Source organism: Cyprinus carpio, chromosome B25, assembly GCF_018340385.1.
Source record: "Cyprinus carpio isolate SPL01 chromosome B25, ASM1834038v1, whole genome shotgun sequence".
Lineage (NCBI taxonomy): Eukaryota > Metazoa > Chordata > Actinopteri > Cypriniformes > Cyprinidae > Cyprinus > Cyprinus carpio.
This window is the reverse complement of record NC_056621.1, coordinates 22,205,110-22,224,129: the sequence shown is the minus strand read 5'-3', so window position 1 is coordinate 22,224,129 and position 19,020 is coordinate 22,205,110. Positions and strand designations below refer to the sequence as shown.

At 35.9% G+C, this 19,020-nt stretch overlaps 1 protein-coding gene across 1 annotated transcript; it reads right to left on the bottom strand.

Moving 5' to 3' along the window:
* Positions 1-2,595: 2,595 nt before the first annotated feature.
* On the bottom strand, positions 2,596-18,818 carry LOC109077943 (fibroblast growth factor receptor substrate 2-like). The gene is made up of 8 exons (XM_042752725.1): positions 18,431-18,818; positions 16,851-16,958; positions 14,742-14,830; positions 13,894-14,080; positions 8,321-8,479; positions 7,294-7,463; positions 2,746-3,681; positions 2,596-2,655 (listed from the first exon to the last, which is right to left on the bottom strand). The coding sequence occupies exons 2-7, from the start codon at positions 16,879-16,881 to the stop codon at positions 2,767-2,769; spliced, it is 1,551 nt and encodes a 516-aa protein (XP_042608659.1). The 5' UTR covers positions 16,882-16,958; positions 18,431-18,818; the 3' UTR covers positions 2,596-2,655; positions 2,746-2,766.
* Between the last annotated feature and the right edge of the window lie 202 nt (positions 18,819-19,020).

The following is a 19,020-nucleotide window of genomic DNA, read 5'->3' as shown; positions in this document are numbered from 1 at the left end:
TATGTACTTATTTTTTAATTGCTGAGTGCTGAACGTTCTTCTCCTGCGGCCTGTTCTTCAATCAATCCAGAATGGCAGCACATCTGAAAAGTTTGTTTGAGCTGCGTTATCTACTGTACAGACATGAATTCACACTTCAGCCTTATTCATTTCACTTTTGATGTAAAAGGTATTTTACATTTGTCAGAAATGTAGTTTTTTACATTAAAAACAAACAAGCAAGCCGAGTCCAGATGAAAAAAAATAAAAAATACAAAAGGAATGTAACAAATTACTTTCCATAAAAAAGTAACTAAGTAACGCAATTAGTTGTTTTTTAGAGAGTAATGCAAAATTGTAATGCATTACTTTTAAAAGTAACTTCTAACTTGCAATCTTTAATTTCCAATTAATTTTCCAGTTTCATTTATTTCCAGTCTGTCTAACATTATCATGCTTTGAAGTGTTTGTGTGACTGAACTGGCTGTGTCCCCACAGAGATTTATCATGCGTGCCTCTTTAGGCATTTGCTTCCTCCACCACTCCATGCAGCAGAAGAACAGCTGTGATCAGACACTGTTCCCTTCTGATGCAGTGCTGAGTGAGGAAAAAACAAAAAGCATGTCGCTTGTTATTGGTCTTGTTTGGTTAAAACCAAAGGATCTCACAAAAAAGGCAGAAAAAAAATCTTCAGTGGCACCTGCTGCTAAGCGCATGGAATAACTGACCCTGAACCAGTGAATAATTAAAAAATTCATTCTGCTTTGCAAAACAGAATAAACAGTCCACCGTCAATCATTCCTTATGTAGTGCAGTTCCAGTAGTGTGCAAATGAGAAAGTGCTTTCTATAGATATGAGCAATTTCAAAATAAACAGACATTGCCTGAGGTGTTTGGCCAATTTCTTTCTCTTTTTCTGTTTCTATTGCTATGAAATAACTGAAACAATTTAAGTTGGAACTGTAATGAAGCAATTCAAAGACTTCTGTAGAACAAAAACCATGAAGCATGTTGGCAGATGCACTTACCAGTAAATGGTAACAATTATCCATTACACTATGCAGGAGTTTTAAAACTTGATTTTTGACTTTGGGTATGTCTATAAGTAAACATAAAATCCTGCAAGCTGTCTGTTCCTCAAACATAAAAGTTCATACATCCATGGCTTCAAGACTAGATTACTGTAATACATTACCAGCAGGATATCCAACAATATCCATAAACAAGCTTCAGTTGGTTCAGTGGTCCACAAACTCCAAACTTATTAACCCAATATTATGTGTTGGCTACCCATACGATTCCATATCAGTTATTAAATACTGCTACTCTTTTTAAAAATCCCTAAATGGTCCAGATTAACTGCGATCATGCTACGATCACTCATTAAAGCCGAAAAACACAATTTTATGAAATTACACTTCCTCTGATACAATGTTCAAGAGGTGTTTCCATTTTTTATTTTTTTTTTCTGTGGATAACTGTAATAGGATCTTCATCTGATGACACTAGAGACACAAGATGGAAATGCAATCCCGCTAAACAGTACCCAGATAATGTCAGGATATGAAAAGCATGTTTATGGCAGGGCAAAGGGATCATAGTGTATGTAATGTGCTACAAATAACCCCAATGAAACAAAATAGACTTTTATTGTGCCACGTATTGAAATCTACTATATGAAGCCAAAAATTAAAAATGTAGTGTGTGAAGTTATCTTTAGATACAGGTTTTAAAACAACTTAGTCACTTGATAAAGGGTAAATAAAGGCAAAAAAACAAACAAAAAAAAAAACATGATCAGTAATACTGATTTGTACCGTATGGAATGGACCTGTGGAATGTTGTCCAACCTTGTTATTAACATAATAAAACAAAAATAAACAGGCACTGAAAAATGAGTGTAAGAAAAGTAGTAGTATATTACCATAGGAATAAAATGAAGGTATATGGCGGGCTCCTCTGTTAAATTTCTCAAGCCAACATGAGACAGAAAGGCACTCTTTTAACTACATCAAATCCCTACGAGCATTACAAATAAAACCACTTCTGTGATATCAAGTAGGGCTGGGACGATAAATCGATGCAGAATCAATTCGTGGATCAATTCTGAGATCTTCCGAATGCATCGCGATTCTCTCAAATTGATTCTGAGCTCAGATTTTAACAGCAGATGGTGCTCTACTCTAGTTTTTATCCGCACACTCAAATGCTAATGAAGAAGAGCACTGAAGAGAGCTTGTGTGTTCGGCTGAGTCATGCAATTTCACCTCGGCACAGAGTGCTTTTATGATGCGAGATTATGTAATGTAAACAGCCCACTGTGAACACCATTGTAATTCGCTGCAACCTTTACGACTTTTATCAATGATTATATTAGGTTCAAGTGTGTGTAAGGATTTGGAAACGAGCAGAGTACGGCTGTTTCTAAAGCATCTGCTGTTCAAAACCAAGCTCAGAATTGACTCAAGAAAGAATCGCGATGCATTCAGAAAATCTCAGAATCGGTTTCTTGATTCGCAATGCATTGATTTATTTTCACAGCCCTAATATAAAGTAGGGTTGCAAAAAGGTGGACATTTTCCCGTACCTTCGGAAACATTCCAGAAATCCTAAAAACTCCCCAAATTTACCACCCCTTGCAACCCTAATACCAAGTCCACCTGCCTTTGGAATGACCTGGTGAAGTTTGAGGAGTGAAAAAAAAAAAAAAAAAAAAAAAAAAAAAAAAAAAAAAAAAAAAACAAGTCCACCTGCCTTTGGAATGACCTGGTGAAGTTTGAGGAGTGTTCACATGGGCAGATCAACACTGTTATGGCGGGTTTTCCTGGAGGTACCGTCGTAACGGGGCAGTGCTTTCTGCAGGCTGGACATGGCAGCCGTGCGCTCCACGTCAATGACTGCGTACAACTCTGTCCTGCGTGTGGGCGTCTGGGGAAGCGGCGAAGTGGGCGTCTTTGGGGTCTGAGGGTTGCTGGAGTTCTCCGTCTCGGTCTCCACCTCGATGTAGTTCAGTCTGTGAGATTCCAAACAGGGGCGGCGGAAGTCGAAGTTGAAAAAGGTTGGCGCGGAGCGATCCCGCCAGCGGGCCGACTCCAGCTTGTTAGCACTGAGGGGTGCGGTCACGTTCTCGGTGTTGATGTAGTAGTGAGTGGGGTCGGGGCTGTGCTGTCGATGGTTGTGGAAACCGTTGACAGCCTCTTCCCTGTCCTCGTCTTCGGAGTTGCCCTTGGGGTGCTCTCTCAGAGGCGGCAGGGCGGGGAGGTTCTCGTAGTCCAGCAGAGCCGTCCTCCGCTGGGCTGAGTTGTTGACGTTGGCGTCGGGAGTGAGAGGAGCGCGGCGGCGAGAGACAGTGAAGTTCTCCGGAGCACCGTTAGAGGTTTCATCGGATCTAGCACTGTCGCTAGCGTCTGTGCCGCTTGGGTGTGAAACCACAATCCCATTTGAGTTCTGGGCCGAGCTGCTCCTGGGACACTGCTCTCCTGACAAGCTGGCCTCTCTCTGCCTCTGTCTCTGCACTGGAGTTGGGTCCAACACAAAGCGAGCACCTTCAGGCTCCAGCTGCACACGAGGGCCGGGATCAGGGGCCTCTTGAGGAACGGCTTCTTCTCCGTCTGATAAAGAGACATTCAGTTCTGCAGGAACTTCTAAAAAACTTGGGCTGTGCTGCTCCAGCAGACCTGTGGTGTTCACATATGTGTGCCCCTGAGGAGACATAAAACATGCTTTGGTAACTATTACATTTAAATGGTGATATGACGTGTGACCCTGGAGCACAAAAGCAGTCTTAAGCCGCTGGGGTATATTTGTAGCAATAGCCAACAATACATTACAATTATTGATTTTTCTTTTATGCCAAAAATCATTAGGATATTAAGTAAAGATAATGCTACATGAAGATATTTTGTAAATTTCCTACTGTAAATACATCAAAACTTAAGTTTTAATTAGTAATGGTGGTGCAGTGACAACAATCTCTTTTTGAACGTGGAGAAGACAAAAGCTTCTTCAGTCTGCTGCCATCAGGGAGGAGACTGCGGAGTCTCCAGGTGAGGACCAGCAGATTGAAGGACAGCTTCATTCATCAGGCTGTCAGGAAGTTGAAATCGCTCCCGAACATGCCCTCCCTTCCCTCTTCTGCCTCAGGCACCCCCCCCCCCACAGATCCCACATACGGTGACATGCACCAGTCACTTTGTGCAGCATAAAAAAACTCTTTCTGAGCCCTTTGTGACTTTAATCATAATTAAAATACCTCTACAGTCAGTTTAGATAAAAGAACTGCTCTCTGAGCCCTTTGTCACTTTAATCAGACTGAATAAGTTTTTTTGCACTACAATCTTTTTATCTGCACTGTTTGTTCACTTCACTGGTTTGCACTCTATCTGCCATGTGACTTGCGCTGCTTTATTTAACTTTTTATTATTATTTTTTTTTTTTACATGCCCTTATTTGTATAGTTGTATTTTATATTTGATCTGTATCTATCTGGATTTTTAGGCTCTACTGTTAGTGTTATCTGTATGCACCATGGGTCTGAGAGTAACGCAATTTAAATTCTCTGTATGTATGTACTGTACATGTGGAAGAGTTGACAAAGCAGACTTGACTTGTAATATGCATTGTTAAGAACTTCATTTGGACATCTTTAAAGGTGATTTTCTCAATATTTGCAAAAAAAAAATCTCATTCAGAATCCTCATGTACTGAAATCTTCCTATTTATGAAGCTACTTTATAGGCTATAGACAAAATATATATTCTATGATCTGCTTTGTAAAAAAAAAAAAAAAAAGTGGTAAGATCTATTGCACATCCAGCCTGTTATTTATAGGCCATGTTTTAATCCATTAACATGTTCAAAATCCAATCTTTCATGACAAACAATATAATAAGAATCCGATCTACCATGACATACAAGGAAATATGTGACAAAGAGATTTAAAAACCATACAAATAAAGAATTTCTTAATTATATAAGTCAGGGGTATTCAATTAAAGTTCCAAGGCATATTCTTCCAAGCAGAGGTCCGGACAAAAAAACAAAAAGATAAACATGTATCGCATTTTTACATTTAGATACATGTGAGGCCATGTGATAGAAAAAAAAAAACTGTTTCTGTTCAGGGTTTTCCTCCTGAAATCTATACTATTTTAATATTTTAGCCTACTTAAAAGCATTATCTAAACACAATGTAGCTACAATAATCAAAATGTTCTCGTCTTGAGCAGAAAAGAAAGATAACTAGCATTTTCAATATTTAAGTTCTATCGTAGTCATCTAACAACAATTTTCCCAATTTTGGCAATCCGTGCCACAAGGATGCGCTGTTTTATTTCAAATCAATGCTAAGTACACATAGAAACCGCACATCCTTGTGGCGCAGATGACACAGACGAGCATATGGTGATATGGAGTGACACAGAGGAGACTGTTGACAAAGGAATTATTGAATGAAGTTGTTATTTTTGTTTTCTTCGCTTATAAAAAGTGTTACCATCACTTCATATAACCCAGATTGCACGTCTGATGGCAGATGGAGTATTCTGATGACGACTTTCATACCTTTTATGGACCTTGACACTTATTTATTATGGGGCAGTCTCAAGCCTCCAGGTTTTCATCCAAAATATCTTAAATTGTGTTCCAATGACAAACTGAGCTTTTACGAGTTTGAAATGACATTTTGGGCTGGAGTATCCCTTTAAGGATAAAAGACTCGAGTTGCTTTTAAAACTTTCACGAGTCCTTTTCCTCGAGTCAAGTCTGGAGTCATTTCAGGTAGAGTCTGAGTCAAGTCTGAAGTCTATAAAAATGCGACTTGTGTCCAAGTCACTAACTTGAGTGCCCATCTCTGGTTTGGTTTGCAGAGATCAAACTTGCTCTAGCTCAGGACGGTTGTGATTATCATAAGCCAATAAGGTAGATTATATTTGGAATAAAATAGTTTATCCAAAAATAAATTGTCTCATCACGTACCTTTATTTGGTTTCTTATCCATATGACTTAGATGTTATGCAGAATGATGTGTCAGTTACTTTTGCATACAGCTAATTAAATGGTGAATAAGAGGGTTTCTCTGTCATCTCATTTTGTTTGCCAAATATATTTATTTGTATAAAAGAATTGTATAATAATTGTAATTACATAATATGATTTTTAAAAGCTGAAACTGATTACCTTAATTTATTTGTTAGGATATGTATAACTCAATATTTTAACTAATTGCAAAAGCTGAATAATCAGTCAAAGTCTAACGATTAATCAGTGAAATAATCAACAATTAGTAAATTAATCATTCTAATAATCGTTAGATTAATTGATTATCAAAATAATCATTTGTTTAGACTTTTTAGGAATGCTCCTATATAGAATTTCAGGAACAATAATGATAACCATCAGCTTGTGGGTGGCTTTCACATTAACAGTAATCATGAACAGAAAACGGTTCACATGTAGGGCCCTGTGAAATCCATTTTATTTTTTCCTAAATTTCATTCTTTTTTTTTCCCAAATTGTGTTGTGTGATTATTCCTTAAAAAATAATGTTTCATTTTAGTAGTAGTTGTAGTAGTAGCAGTAGGCTAAGTAAATTCTGCTGAAAAATATTAATAGGCAAAATGTCTTCAAATCAAGCTGGACTTTTATTTTGATGGGTTGCCGTGAATACCTTTACAGTTCTGTGTATATGATATGACGCTTTTTTTACACAAATCAAATGGTCAAATGCTCATAAAGTGACTCTCAGAGCAGTTCTGGAGATGTTCTTCATGTGTTTACGTCCTCATTTAGTGAGACGGCAGACGCTGGCAGACGATGAGCATCACGCGCGCTTTGTGTGTGTAGTAAAATGAAACTGCGTGTCTGCGCCATTCATTAACAGAGACAAGCAGAACATGCAGGATTCATATTTAAATTGACTTTTGTGGCTTAATATTTACAGATACTAGTCCATATCGCGATTTGATTTGAGTGTAACGACCTACTTTTGATTAATTCATTCAAAATTGGACAAATTCCATGTTAAACTGTGAATTCCGTTTTTATGACTGGATTCCGCGATTCCATCCACGTTTTCTGCATCGCGGAAATCATAGGGCCCTACACATGAAATGATACTCGAGAACAGCGATTGCACTGGAACTGTGAGATTCATGTGAGAGATGAATGTAAATTCACCAGGATTCAGGACTTGAGTCTGAAACCAGACCAATGCTGAGCGAGGTGCTGGGAACATTTGTACTCGGACTGCAGAAATGTGTGCAAACCACCTCAATCACCATGATTGTGTTTTAGACTGATTACATTTCCACTTACCCTCACAGCCTCTTCCGCAGCTAGGAGCGGGTGCGTGGACTCCTCGCCCAGTGATGGGAGGCACGTGCTCCCGACTGACGGATGCCGACTAGAGGGGTGAGAGGACGCATCCCCCAACGAGGGATACCGTAAGCTGCCATTTGGTAAGGTAGGGAGGATGTTTCCAGGAGCTGAAGCAAAAACAAACAACAACAACAAAAAGATTCTCATAACTGTTCTACAATGATTACACATTTAAATCACCATAAATGAAAGACCATGCAAAAAAATACCATGGTTCACTTCACAATATAAATCTTTTTTTTTTTACATTTAAATGTAGTCATTTAAAATGAGGACAATAAAAAGAATCAAAATCAATAAAAGAGCAATAATATGTAAGTGCTGTAAGTCTCAGTAAGCCTAACACAATACGCAAGGGTTTTTTTTATTTAATAAAAAGAAAAAGTTGATAGAACAGAAAAAAGCATAGGGAACGTTAGTATTAGAGGGTCTTTTTTTAAATAAAAAGAAAACAAGTAGTTAGAATAGAAACAGAATAGAGAGTGCAAGTGTTACAAGTTCAAGTTTTTTTTTATAAATAAAAAGAAGACAAATAGATAAAATAGAATTTGAATAGAGAGTGCTAGAGTTAGAGGGTCAAAAGAAGATGGGAGATGTGTTTTTAGCTGTTTCTTGAGACATTCACATTTTTACATTAAATAGAACTGCAATGTTGCAATGTGAAAAAAAAAAAGTCTAATGGTCTTAAAATAGGCTTCTTTTAGTTTAAGAAAAATAAAATGTATTTCTCTTTATATTTTGGAGTGGGGAATATGGTCTACAGACATCTCCAGAAGTTTCATGAGATACACCTGGTAAGTTACAGAAAAGGTCAGCTCAAAAAAACAAACAAAAAAAACAACGACCGCTACTTTCAGTATCTTGGCAATAATGATGATGATGATGCTATCTGTATGTATTTGGTGGAGCTGCACTCATTCACATATCTTATCGATGCTGAAGTCTGAATGAAGAGCAGACGTACTGGTTGGTGTGTGTGGTGTGAGGGGAAGCTCTGGTTCAGCTTGTGTGAGGGTGGGCTCAAACACTGGCTCCTCTACTACGCTGATGCTGTTATTATGCATGATGTCCTGCAGCATGTTGAAGATCTCCTCGGCACGAGAACACTTGAAGGCAAATATCCCTGCAAAACATCAACACAAATGGTTAAAAAAAACACTTGCTGCTCTGCTCTAATAGATGAAATGACCAAAAGTGGACACTAACTATTGAAAATGGTGGCAAATAATATTAAAAACAAGTAACTATAAAACAAAATTCTAGTTAATAGGGCTGGACGATCAATCGAAAATAAACCGAAACCAAAATTCAGAACCTCTGATTGACAACTTTCCCATGTCAGTTATTATATGCAAGTGGCAATTTCATAAAAGTAGTCAGAGATGCAAGTGCATTTAACCGCAGCCACGAGCTTCAGTACAAACAAACACAAAGGGCATATAAAAGTCTTGTCAGTACAGTTTCGTGCATCTAATATGCACTGCATTCCAAATGGCAGAAATGAAAGCCTATCTAAAGTAAAAGACTAAAATAAGAGCAAGTGGAGTCAAGTCAAGTCACCTTTATTTATATAAACCATTCAGGGCTTTATAAGTAATAAGCAAGATTTTAAAATCTATACAATGTTTGATAGGGAGTCAGTGCAGTGTTGACAGAACCGGGGTAATATGATCATACTTCCTGGTTCTAGTAAGAACTCTAGCTGCTGCATTTTGGACTAACTGGAGCTTGTTTACTAAGCGTGCAGAACAACCACCCAATATGCATCGTTTAATTTCAACACCCCTACATCATACCCAAAAAGACTCGAGGCTGTAATTGCTGCCAAAAGGTGCTTCAACAAAGTATGAATACTTATGTAAATGTGATATTTCAGTTTTTTTTTTTTTTTCAATTTCTAAAATTCTGTTTTCACTTTGTCATTAGTTTAGTTAGGAGGGTAGATTAATGAGAAAACAATTTAATTTAAACAATTGTAGCATCAGGCTGCAACATAACAACATTGAAAAAAAGTGAAGGGGGTCTGAATACTTTCTGTATGCACTGTATATTATATAAACAAAAAGTTTTATTTTGGATGCGATTAATCACAATTAGACGTTTGACAGCACTAATTTAGAGTGACAGGACAAGATCACTGAGATGGTGCCCTGCTATGAAATATTATTCATTTACAAGAGATACAAGAGAAGTTATTTTCTACATGACAATTTTTTAATTTCTACATTTACTACTATTTTCGTCAAGACAATATTTAAAATGTATTTTGTTTGCAAGATGCGGTTTATTTTCTACTTTTGACATGGCAATATTCTTTCTGCAAGTTATTTTCTTTTTTTTTTCTTTTTTTTAGGAAACTTGCTTTTTACAATAAAACTAAAATATTCATAAGACATCCTCATTTCAATTGTTGAAATATTCAGCAAATAACCATAAACAGTCTTTCCTTCAATTATTTCAAAATCACAAAGAGAGCCAAAAAAAAAAAAAAAAAAAAAAATTATATATATATATATATATATATATATATATATATATATATATATATATATATATATATATATATATATATATATTAATTCATTAATCCTAATCAAGGTAAAATGCTCAAGTAATGAAGATTTTTAGGTCATATCGTCCAGCCCTACTAGTAAATACACCTAATGATGGACAAACACATACAACACAAAACATGTAGCATAATTCAGATTCTTATCAGGGAAGCAAACATTTGCTACTCCTGCAAGGGGCTGCAGTGTTAAAGCTAATTGTTTGGAGCACATCAAGCCGGACTTACCTGAGCGAGAATGCAAACTCTCTTGAGCTCATCCTTTTGAAAGCATGGATTCAAATGTTAACAATTGTACATTAATAACTATTCAAAGAGCTGGTGATCAGACCTTATTTGGGAAGCCTTCAAATTGCTGTAAATTGTACGTACCAAATTATTCCCAAGTATCACAAAATTCATTCATTCATTTCTTATAAGCTCATAATTATGTACACTACCAGTCAAATGTTTCTGAATAGTAAGATTTTTGATGTGTTGCTCACCAAGCCTGCATTTATTTGATCTATAGTACAGCAAAAACAGTAATATTGTGAAATATTTTTACTTTGTAAAATAACTGCTTTTTATTTGAATATAATTTAAAATGTAATTTATTCATAAAACAAAATAAAAATCTTAATCACCACTACTCCAGTCTTCAGTGTCACATGACCCTTCAGAAAGTATTCTAATATGCTGATTTACTGCTCAAGAAACATTTCTGATTATTATTATTAATATTTAAAACAGTTGAGTACATTTTTTTTCAGGATTCTTTGATGAATAGAAAGATCCAAAGATTAGCATTTATCTGATATAAAAAGCTTTTGTAACATTATACATAATTTATAGAAATGAATACTTTTACTAGAAAGGATGCTTTAAATTGATCAAAAGTGAGGATAAAGGCATTTATAATGTTTTTATATTTCAGATAAATGCTGTTCTTCTGAAGTTTCTATTCAAAGAAACTTGAAAAAATTTTACTCAGCTGTTTTCAACAACAATAATAATAATAATAATAATAAATATAGCTGCAAGCAGCGATTACCGGGGTTCAAGCACTTTAAGACCTTTGGGGTGGTCTCGGCCAACCTGGATGTATGGCTGACAAACTTTGACTCAATGAGATTTTAAATGTTATAACAGTGGTTTTAAAATGTTTTGACATGAATCCATAAAACCTTTGAACAGTACTGTTTAAGTTAGTTGAATTTGCCCATTAGTGAACTTCCGCTGCCATCTAGTGGTTAAAAATGGTAATTTCTCATACAACACTGTTTTTAAAATTTATAACTATTAGAGTGTTATTTTTTGCCCAATCCCTCTAAAATTTTGCATGCTTCTCTACAATGAAAATATGCATTATTTTACACAGTTTTGATAATTTGTGGGCTGTCTGTTTGTATTAATAGGCCTTTGTGTACACTATGAAAAGAACATATTCAAAAATTACTGGTTTATAGTTGTCCAAATGCAATTGTTCAACATGTTTTTGATAATTATTGACCTTCAGAGTCTAGAGAATTGTACTTCAGTGGTTTTATTGATTTTCAGCTTAAAGCCTTGGATTAGTTTGCCAAAATAACTTTTTAAAATAATCTTGAATATTTAATTAACAGCTTTATTGACAACATTGGTCCCAGAGGCAAAGTTGTTCAGAATGAGGACATCTATCATATGATATGAAGATCTAGTGTTTGTGTGAATATATGAGCATTTTCAACCAATTTGAGGCCATTTACCATATAAATCTTTTGTTTTTTGAGGCCTTTTCTACTGTGATAGCGCCACCTATGGTTCGATTTCCATGAAACTTTGCATGCTTGTTTAGAGTCATCTGACACATGTTTTCACCAAGTTTCGTAAAGTTTTGAGTTTTCATTTAGGTTTTATAGGCTTTTGGGTATTTTGGCCACGCCCCTTTTCTAAATTAAGCTGTTATAGCTAACCAAAGTACAAAATTCAAAAATTTTTTGATAATTATTGATCTAGAGAGTCCCGAGAATCGTTCTGTAGTGGTTTGATCGAGATTAAGAGAAAAACCTAGGACTAGTTTGCAAAAGTAAGTTTTTAACTTATTTGTGAATATTTAATGAACGATTTGATTGACAGCATTAGGCCCAGAGGCAAAGTTGTTCATAATGAGGAGATCTATTTTAAGATATGAAGATCTAGTGTTTGTGTGAATATATGAACATGTTCTACAATTTGAGGTCATTTTCTGTAGAAATCTTGTTTTTTGATGCCCTCTTAACTGTTATAGCGCCACCTATGGTCCGATCTCCATGAATCTTTGTATGCTTGTTAAAAGTCATCTTCTACATGTTTCCACCAAGTTTCATAAAGTTTTGAGTTTTCATTTAGGTTTTATAGGCTATTGGGTATATTTGGCCACGCCCCTTTTAAAAATTACCCAGTTATAGCTAACCAAAGGACAAAATTCAATTTTTTTTTGATAATTATTGATCTAGAGAGTCCACAGAATATTACTGCAGTAGTTTGGTTCCGATCGGGCGAAAAACCTAGGACTAGTTCGCAAAAGTATGTTTTTAACATAATTATGAATAATTAATGAACGATTTGACTAACAGTAATGGTTCTTCAGGCAAAGTTGTGCATTATGAGGAGATCTTTCAAATGATATCCATATTGCATGGATATGTGAAACACCTAGTGATTACAGAGCTAAAAAACTCGTTAGCGCCAACTAGTGGCCGATTTCTTTCAAAATTCTTACAGACCTTTCGGGCCATGAGACGAACATCCCCACCAAGTTTCGTTCCGATCAACCTCCGTTAACCTTGTCTAATAGTTGCTTAAAATTCATTGGCCAATGGCGGCCATGTTTTTTGAGATACGCGAATGTCCTCATAGACAATATTGCCCCTTCAGACAAAGAAACTGCATACCAATTTTCAAGTTGATCGGACCAACCGTTGCCTAGTTATAGCTATTTATGTGTTTTTTCTGTCTTATAGCGCCCCCAAGTGGCAGAGGTGCGCAATTTTTTTTTATTTGACCTAAGATTGAGCTTATACAAATGTGTACCGAGTTTGATGAAGATATCTCATTCCGTTCAAGAGTTATAGCTAAAATAACATTTGGCTAACGTTAGCATAGATGCTTTTTGGCATACTGTTTCGCGTAAGAATCAAAATTTCAACTTTTTTTATGATAATTATTGATAATGAGTGTCCAGAGAATATTTCTGCAGTAGTTTGGTTCTGATCGGGTGAAAAACCTAGGACTAGTTCGCAAAAGTAGGTTTCAGATATAACTCAATTTTGCGGAAAAACCGTGCGTCGTAGAGCAAAAATTTCGGACTCCACTTTTGTTCGGACTGACCCAAAGATTACAATGATGTAAAGTTTTTGAGTCTACGTCAAACGGTTTACGACTGCGGGCCAAAAATGTCTGAAATTTTTGTATTTTGCGCTGTAGCGCCCCCGTTAGGCCGATTAGGCCGGTTCTTTGCGCCTGAGTAGCGAGCAAGACTACTACCTTTTGACCAAGTTTCAGCTCTCTAGGCCTTACGGTTTGGGCTGCCCGTTCAGTTTTAAGGCGGAAGAATAATAATAATAATAATAATAATAATAATAATAAAAATCCTAACAATTACAATAGGGTTTCAGCACTGCGTGCTTGAACCCCTAATAATAATAATAATAATAAATGTTTTTGAGCAGCAAATCAGAATATTAGAATGATTTCTGAAGGATCATGTGACTGGAGTAATGATGCTAAAAATTTAGTTTTGAAATCACAGGAATAAATTAGATTTTAAATATATTCAAATAGAAAACTTTAAATAGTAAAAAATAATTTTAAAATTTGCTGTTTTTGCTGTAATTGGGATCAAAGAAATGCAGGCTTGGTGAGCAGAAGAGACTTCTTTAAAAACATTAAAAATCTCTGTTTCAAAGCTTTTGACTGGTAGTGTAAATTCATGTATGATGTGTGAGAGTGTAAGGTTTCAACTTTACCTTGACCTGTCTGGCAGCGACGGCCACTCTCAAATGAGAAGAGATTTGAATCATAGCCATAACGGCGCAGGCACAGGTAAGGCCACTTGACAGCATCGCATTTGCGTGTGCGCAGGACCAGCTCATCCTCCGTCAGCTCCATGACACCTGCTCCCAGCTCATTTCCGTCATCATCCACGTTCACCACCTGAACACATCAAACCAATCCAAACTTGACTTCATACAATCCTAATGAGCTCAACCCGCCACATCTTACACATGCATGCTGAATTTGATTTATTCATTCACTTTTTAACAAAATGCCAGCATTAGGGCTATTTTCATGGTGATCTCTGAATAAATTATCCAAGGTGTACAATTAACAAAAGGTTATAAAAGACATGTCAGATGTACACTACACAAAAATTCTAAAGTACATTCTGGTGATACATTTTAAAATAAATCAGTTAGACACACCTCTGAATAAAACCGTTGTCGATTTACATTAAAAACCAATCCAATAAAAAGACAAATTAGTTTGGCAAGTAAGGCATGATGGTGGCTTTTCACCTTTTAATAAACAACCAAATTCAAATCATCTATAACCAAAAAAACACCTAAAAAAAAAAAATTGGTCAAGTCAAGTCAAGTCATCTTTATTTATATAGCGCTTTAAACAAAAAAGATTGCGTCAAAGCAACTGAACAACATTAATTAGGAAAACTTGGTCATACCTAGATTTAAAATTTGTCAAAAAAATAAAATTGTTTCATATGACTTATTTTCCTAACATTTATCCCATTCCATCTGCCACATGTCATTAATAAAAGCGTTTATCACTGGTTTCATGCATGTTGAGAAATACTGACCTTAAATTTACTCTGGTGATTGTCAGGTATCGATTCTTTATCTGGACAGCTAAAACAGCTTCCCATGGCTTCTTCAGACCATTTGATACCTAGAACACAAAGACCAAATTTAACACTGTAAGACTGGCATGAAGCAGAATTCAAATTCTGACAGTAAACGGTAAATCAGGATATTTGGCGTGTTAACAATCTGCAGGTACTTTAATTTGTTCTTCAAGTCCCTGTGGCTTGGCCTGAGTAGTGCAGCTTTACTCTTAGTGCTGATGCATTTATGATTGAAACATGAAGTTGGGGTGGGACTTTTTTTTAGCCAAGAGCAGGGGTGTGCATTATGTACATCCCAGAAAGCATCTGGCTGCATAGTCTCAATTCTCATTTTAGAAATATTACGTTATGTTTTAGAGGGTTGTACCACATTCTGTTCTAACCATGCCATACCGTGAAAAGGCTAAATTGTGGGATATTTTAACAGACTATATCAAAAGAATCTTTATGTACTCTATTCTTTATAGACATTTGCATCAGACATCGACATCAAGGAGGTCACTATACTGTACTTAGGTATGTTTATTAAAAGATTCTGCAGTCAACTAGGACTGCATCGGTAATGAATACTGAGGGTTATCATATCATGTACATTTGACTATCTACAGTAATTTGATCCAGTGGTTTCAGTGTCTCTGTTCATAGTAAAAGCTTCTCCACATGAACTCCAACTCTTCAAGAGCTGTACGTTTGGGTTGCTTACAACCCACATTTGAAAATGCAAGACACACCATCCTCTTCTACCAAATTTATAATGTGAATTGTTTATAATCTATAATTGTAAACAAAAGAGAAGCAATATCTCTGTTGTTTTCTGCCTAAATAGAAGCTTTATGGTTTAACATTTTAAGGCAAGAGAAACCAAGAAACATGAAAACAGCCATAAATATTTGTAAAATAAAATAATTATTAATATTACTATGCCTCTTTAAAAAATAGCAGCTGGGCCCATATTCACAAAACATCTCAAGTTGCAGATTTAGGAGAAAATCTTAAAAATAATGGGCGTGTCAGTCCTAAATTTAGGAGCCGTAATTTTTGCTCTAAGAGTATTTCACAAAGCCTTTTAGCTAAAACTAGCTCCTGAATCTGTTAGGAGGTTAGGAGCAGTGACGAGGACTCCTAAGTCACTAAGACCGAATCACAAACCATCCTAAAATGACTGTCGCCGGCAATCTGCCTCTGAACGTAAACATTTTAGAAACACGCTGCATTTATTTGCACATATGTTTTCCCACACATCCTTTTTGGTTTTGGAGGTTACCCCAACTCCAATTTTTCCTTTGATTATATGCTTGTTTTCATTAATCAGCTTGGCAAGTTGTAACAGCTGTTCTTGGGTACAGTTTGGTTTTCTTTTACATTTGCATGTCATTGGCAAGTTGTCATGATTATTCTACTCTATTAATTAAAATGACAAGACTTGTCTCTATTCCTTAGTAAAAGTTTGTCTCAGCAGCTTTGTGAACAGGTTTTAGGAGAAAACTCTCAGCTACAAACTTCTACTACTATTTAGGAGAACTCTTAGTGGTAAGATAAAATATTTTGTGAATAAAAAACACGTCACTGGCATGTGTGGAGCTTGTACAGCCTTTTTATTTATTTAGTTTTTTTTAACATTTAGTAAAAATTGTTTCAAATTACAATTCAGCACCAGAAAAAAGTATTTTATAATCATTTCTGTTATAATAATATAACACCCTAAAACTGCTATATTTCCTGAAACAGTTAATGCACTGTGGAAATCTCATTCCTGTTGCAATCCTCGCGCTCCAGTAGACCTGACAGTAATGTTGCACCACACAAGGATGAGTAACCATGTCAATTTCAATGCTTTATCTGTTAGAGCTCGTTTGAGATTTCCTATTCTAAGATGTTACGCAAGCATAGTAGTGGGCGTTTGCACTGAAGTCTGAAAGGAGATACGATCCTAAAAAGAAATTTTAAATCAGAAGGGCAAAAACAAGGTAGAAAATGGGCAATTATTTCTAACCTATGACGGATTTTGATGTAAAATGCAATGCAACACATGACCCCTTTAAAAAGTGAAGTGAGAGCTCTTACCCAGATCCAGCCACCAGGGTTCCTGGTTCATTCCCCAGCCAAAGCAAACAAGTCATTCTCTACATGTAGAAAGGGTTGACAGATGTGATAGCTGCGTCTGAAGCAATTCTATAACGTTGAAATAAAAAAAGAAAAAAAAAAAAAAAAAAAAAGAAAAAAGGTTTATTTCACATGATTAGCACTGTTTACTGTATAAAGGCCAATTTACACGGCCACACCGAACTCCACCACACACAGTTGTTAGGTTTTGTTGATCTGTCTGACAGTTATGTTTTTCAACATTTTAAACCCAACTATTAACTTAAGGATGTGGCTTCAATTTCGACTGTACATGATGTCTACAAACATTTCTCATCTTAAATCATTTTTGTGAAAACAGTCTCTGGCCCAAAGAAGAGGCGAGTTATCTTGATGGATACAATGGTTTGGAAAATTAAACATTCCTGGAACATTTTCATAAAGCAGTTCTGTTCTCACACTCAAGCATACCATGATATGACAATTGATTGAAATTTTTTTTTTATTTTTAACGGCCTTTAAATCATCTCAAGAAGATGTGGAGAAACATGACACTGTAGTTAAAAATTATTTTTGAAGGAGGAGACATAATTACTGTTATTAATTTAGGTTACTTAAAAATTAATGGTAGAAACTGGTGTGTATTTAAATTTTATCAGAGCCAGACCACACTGCATCATAAAAACGAAATGGCATCACCTGTTAAACAGTCAATTAACATAACCATGCCCCCATACAAAGAAGGAAATTTTATGTATGATTACATTCCTAGAACCCAAACAGTAATGCCACGGTCATGGGTTCGATTCACAGTCAATGCATCAACTGACCCAATGTATAGCTTGAATGCAATGCAAGTCACTTTGGATAAGCAAAGGCATAAATAGATATTCATGATGGTTTTGAAAAACCGGCATTCCACTTTTTAAGAAAGGTTTTCATTTAATGACTCATGTGGTCCATTTATGTAAATGCCACACCTTTATCATAAAAAATAAGGTTTTAAATATATATTTTTAGATTTAATTAATAAACAAAGTTTTGGGGAGTCAAACCAAATGACATTTTGCAACCTGAACAATTTTTTTGTTCTTGCCTTGCCATAAAAAGGATGAATTATCTGTTATTTTATCTGCTCTGACACACGGGCATCAGGGGCTACTGGTGTCACTATGTATGGCATACTTTTACTGTTTGTTTTTTGCATGTTGGTCGCAACACATAACTTTATTATTCGGACAAAGGTTTTTGAATATTAGCAATTTAACAGCGAAGAAACATACTGTTTACTTAAGCCGGGATCTTTCAGTTGAGTAAATGTAACTCAACACGACGTTACTAGATCTAAACATTTATCAACGACAAGACTCAACGTGAAAACAGAACAAATCCAACTTTTCTTACCCAATCAAATCATAATAAACCAAATAAAGTAACAAATAATGCGTCTTGTTGTTTATTTCACTCAAATTAAACTGGATTAACCCAACTAACATACACAGCCGACAGGATTAGCTAGATAAACATATTCTGTTAAAAAGATGAGGGAGAAAAATACTTACGATAGGTTTTTAATCAGTCAGGATGGGTATTTTTTCATCGCTTGATATTCCACATATTATCCCACGTTTATATGTAAACTTTCTGAAAAGTAAGACTCATTAGCTAAACTAGCACAGGTCCGCCCGAGCGCCAAAATAATCTACCCTCTTTCACTTAGTAACCACACATTAACTACTAAAGCACGTTTAACTGACTGCCGCAGCGCAGTATTGTGTAAAGTAAATGTTCGCATTAAAGAGTAAATTCGGAGTTAAGGTTATTAACTAGTTTATTTTGTTGCTATCTAGGGCCGCTGCAATCCAGTGTGTGCTAGCATTAGCATTTAGCCAGGGAACCCTGCGCATGCGCATGTGTAAGTCACGTAAGTCAAATTTTACGTGGGTTACGTTCTGCGCAGGAGTCTGTAAGAACTACAGATGAGCAAATAAAACAGAGAAATCACGACACAGTGCTGCACCTGGCATTATTGGATGTTTCTTCAACTATGGGCAGTTGAGATAATAAACTCATTTAAAACACACTTTCTTACTGTCTAACTAGACAGTTTCTTAGTCTTACTAGTTTAGTACTAGTTCAATAATTGAATTAA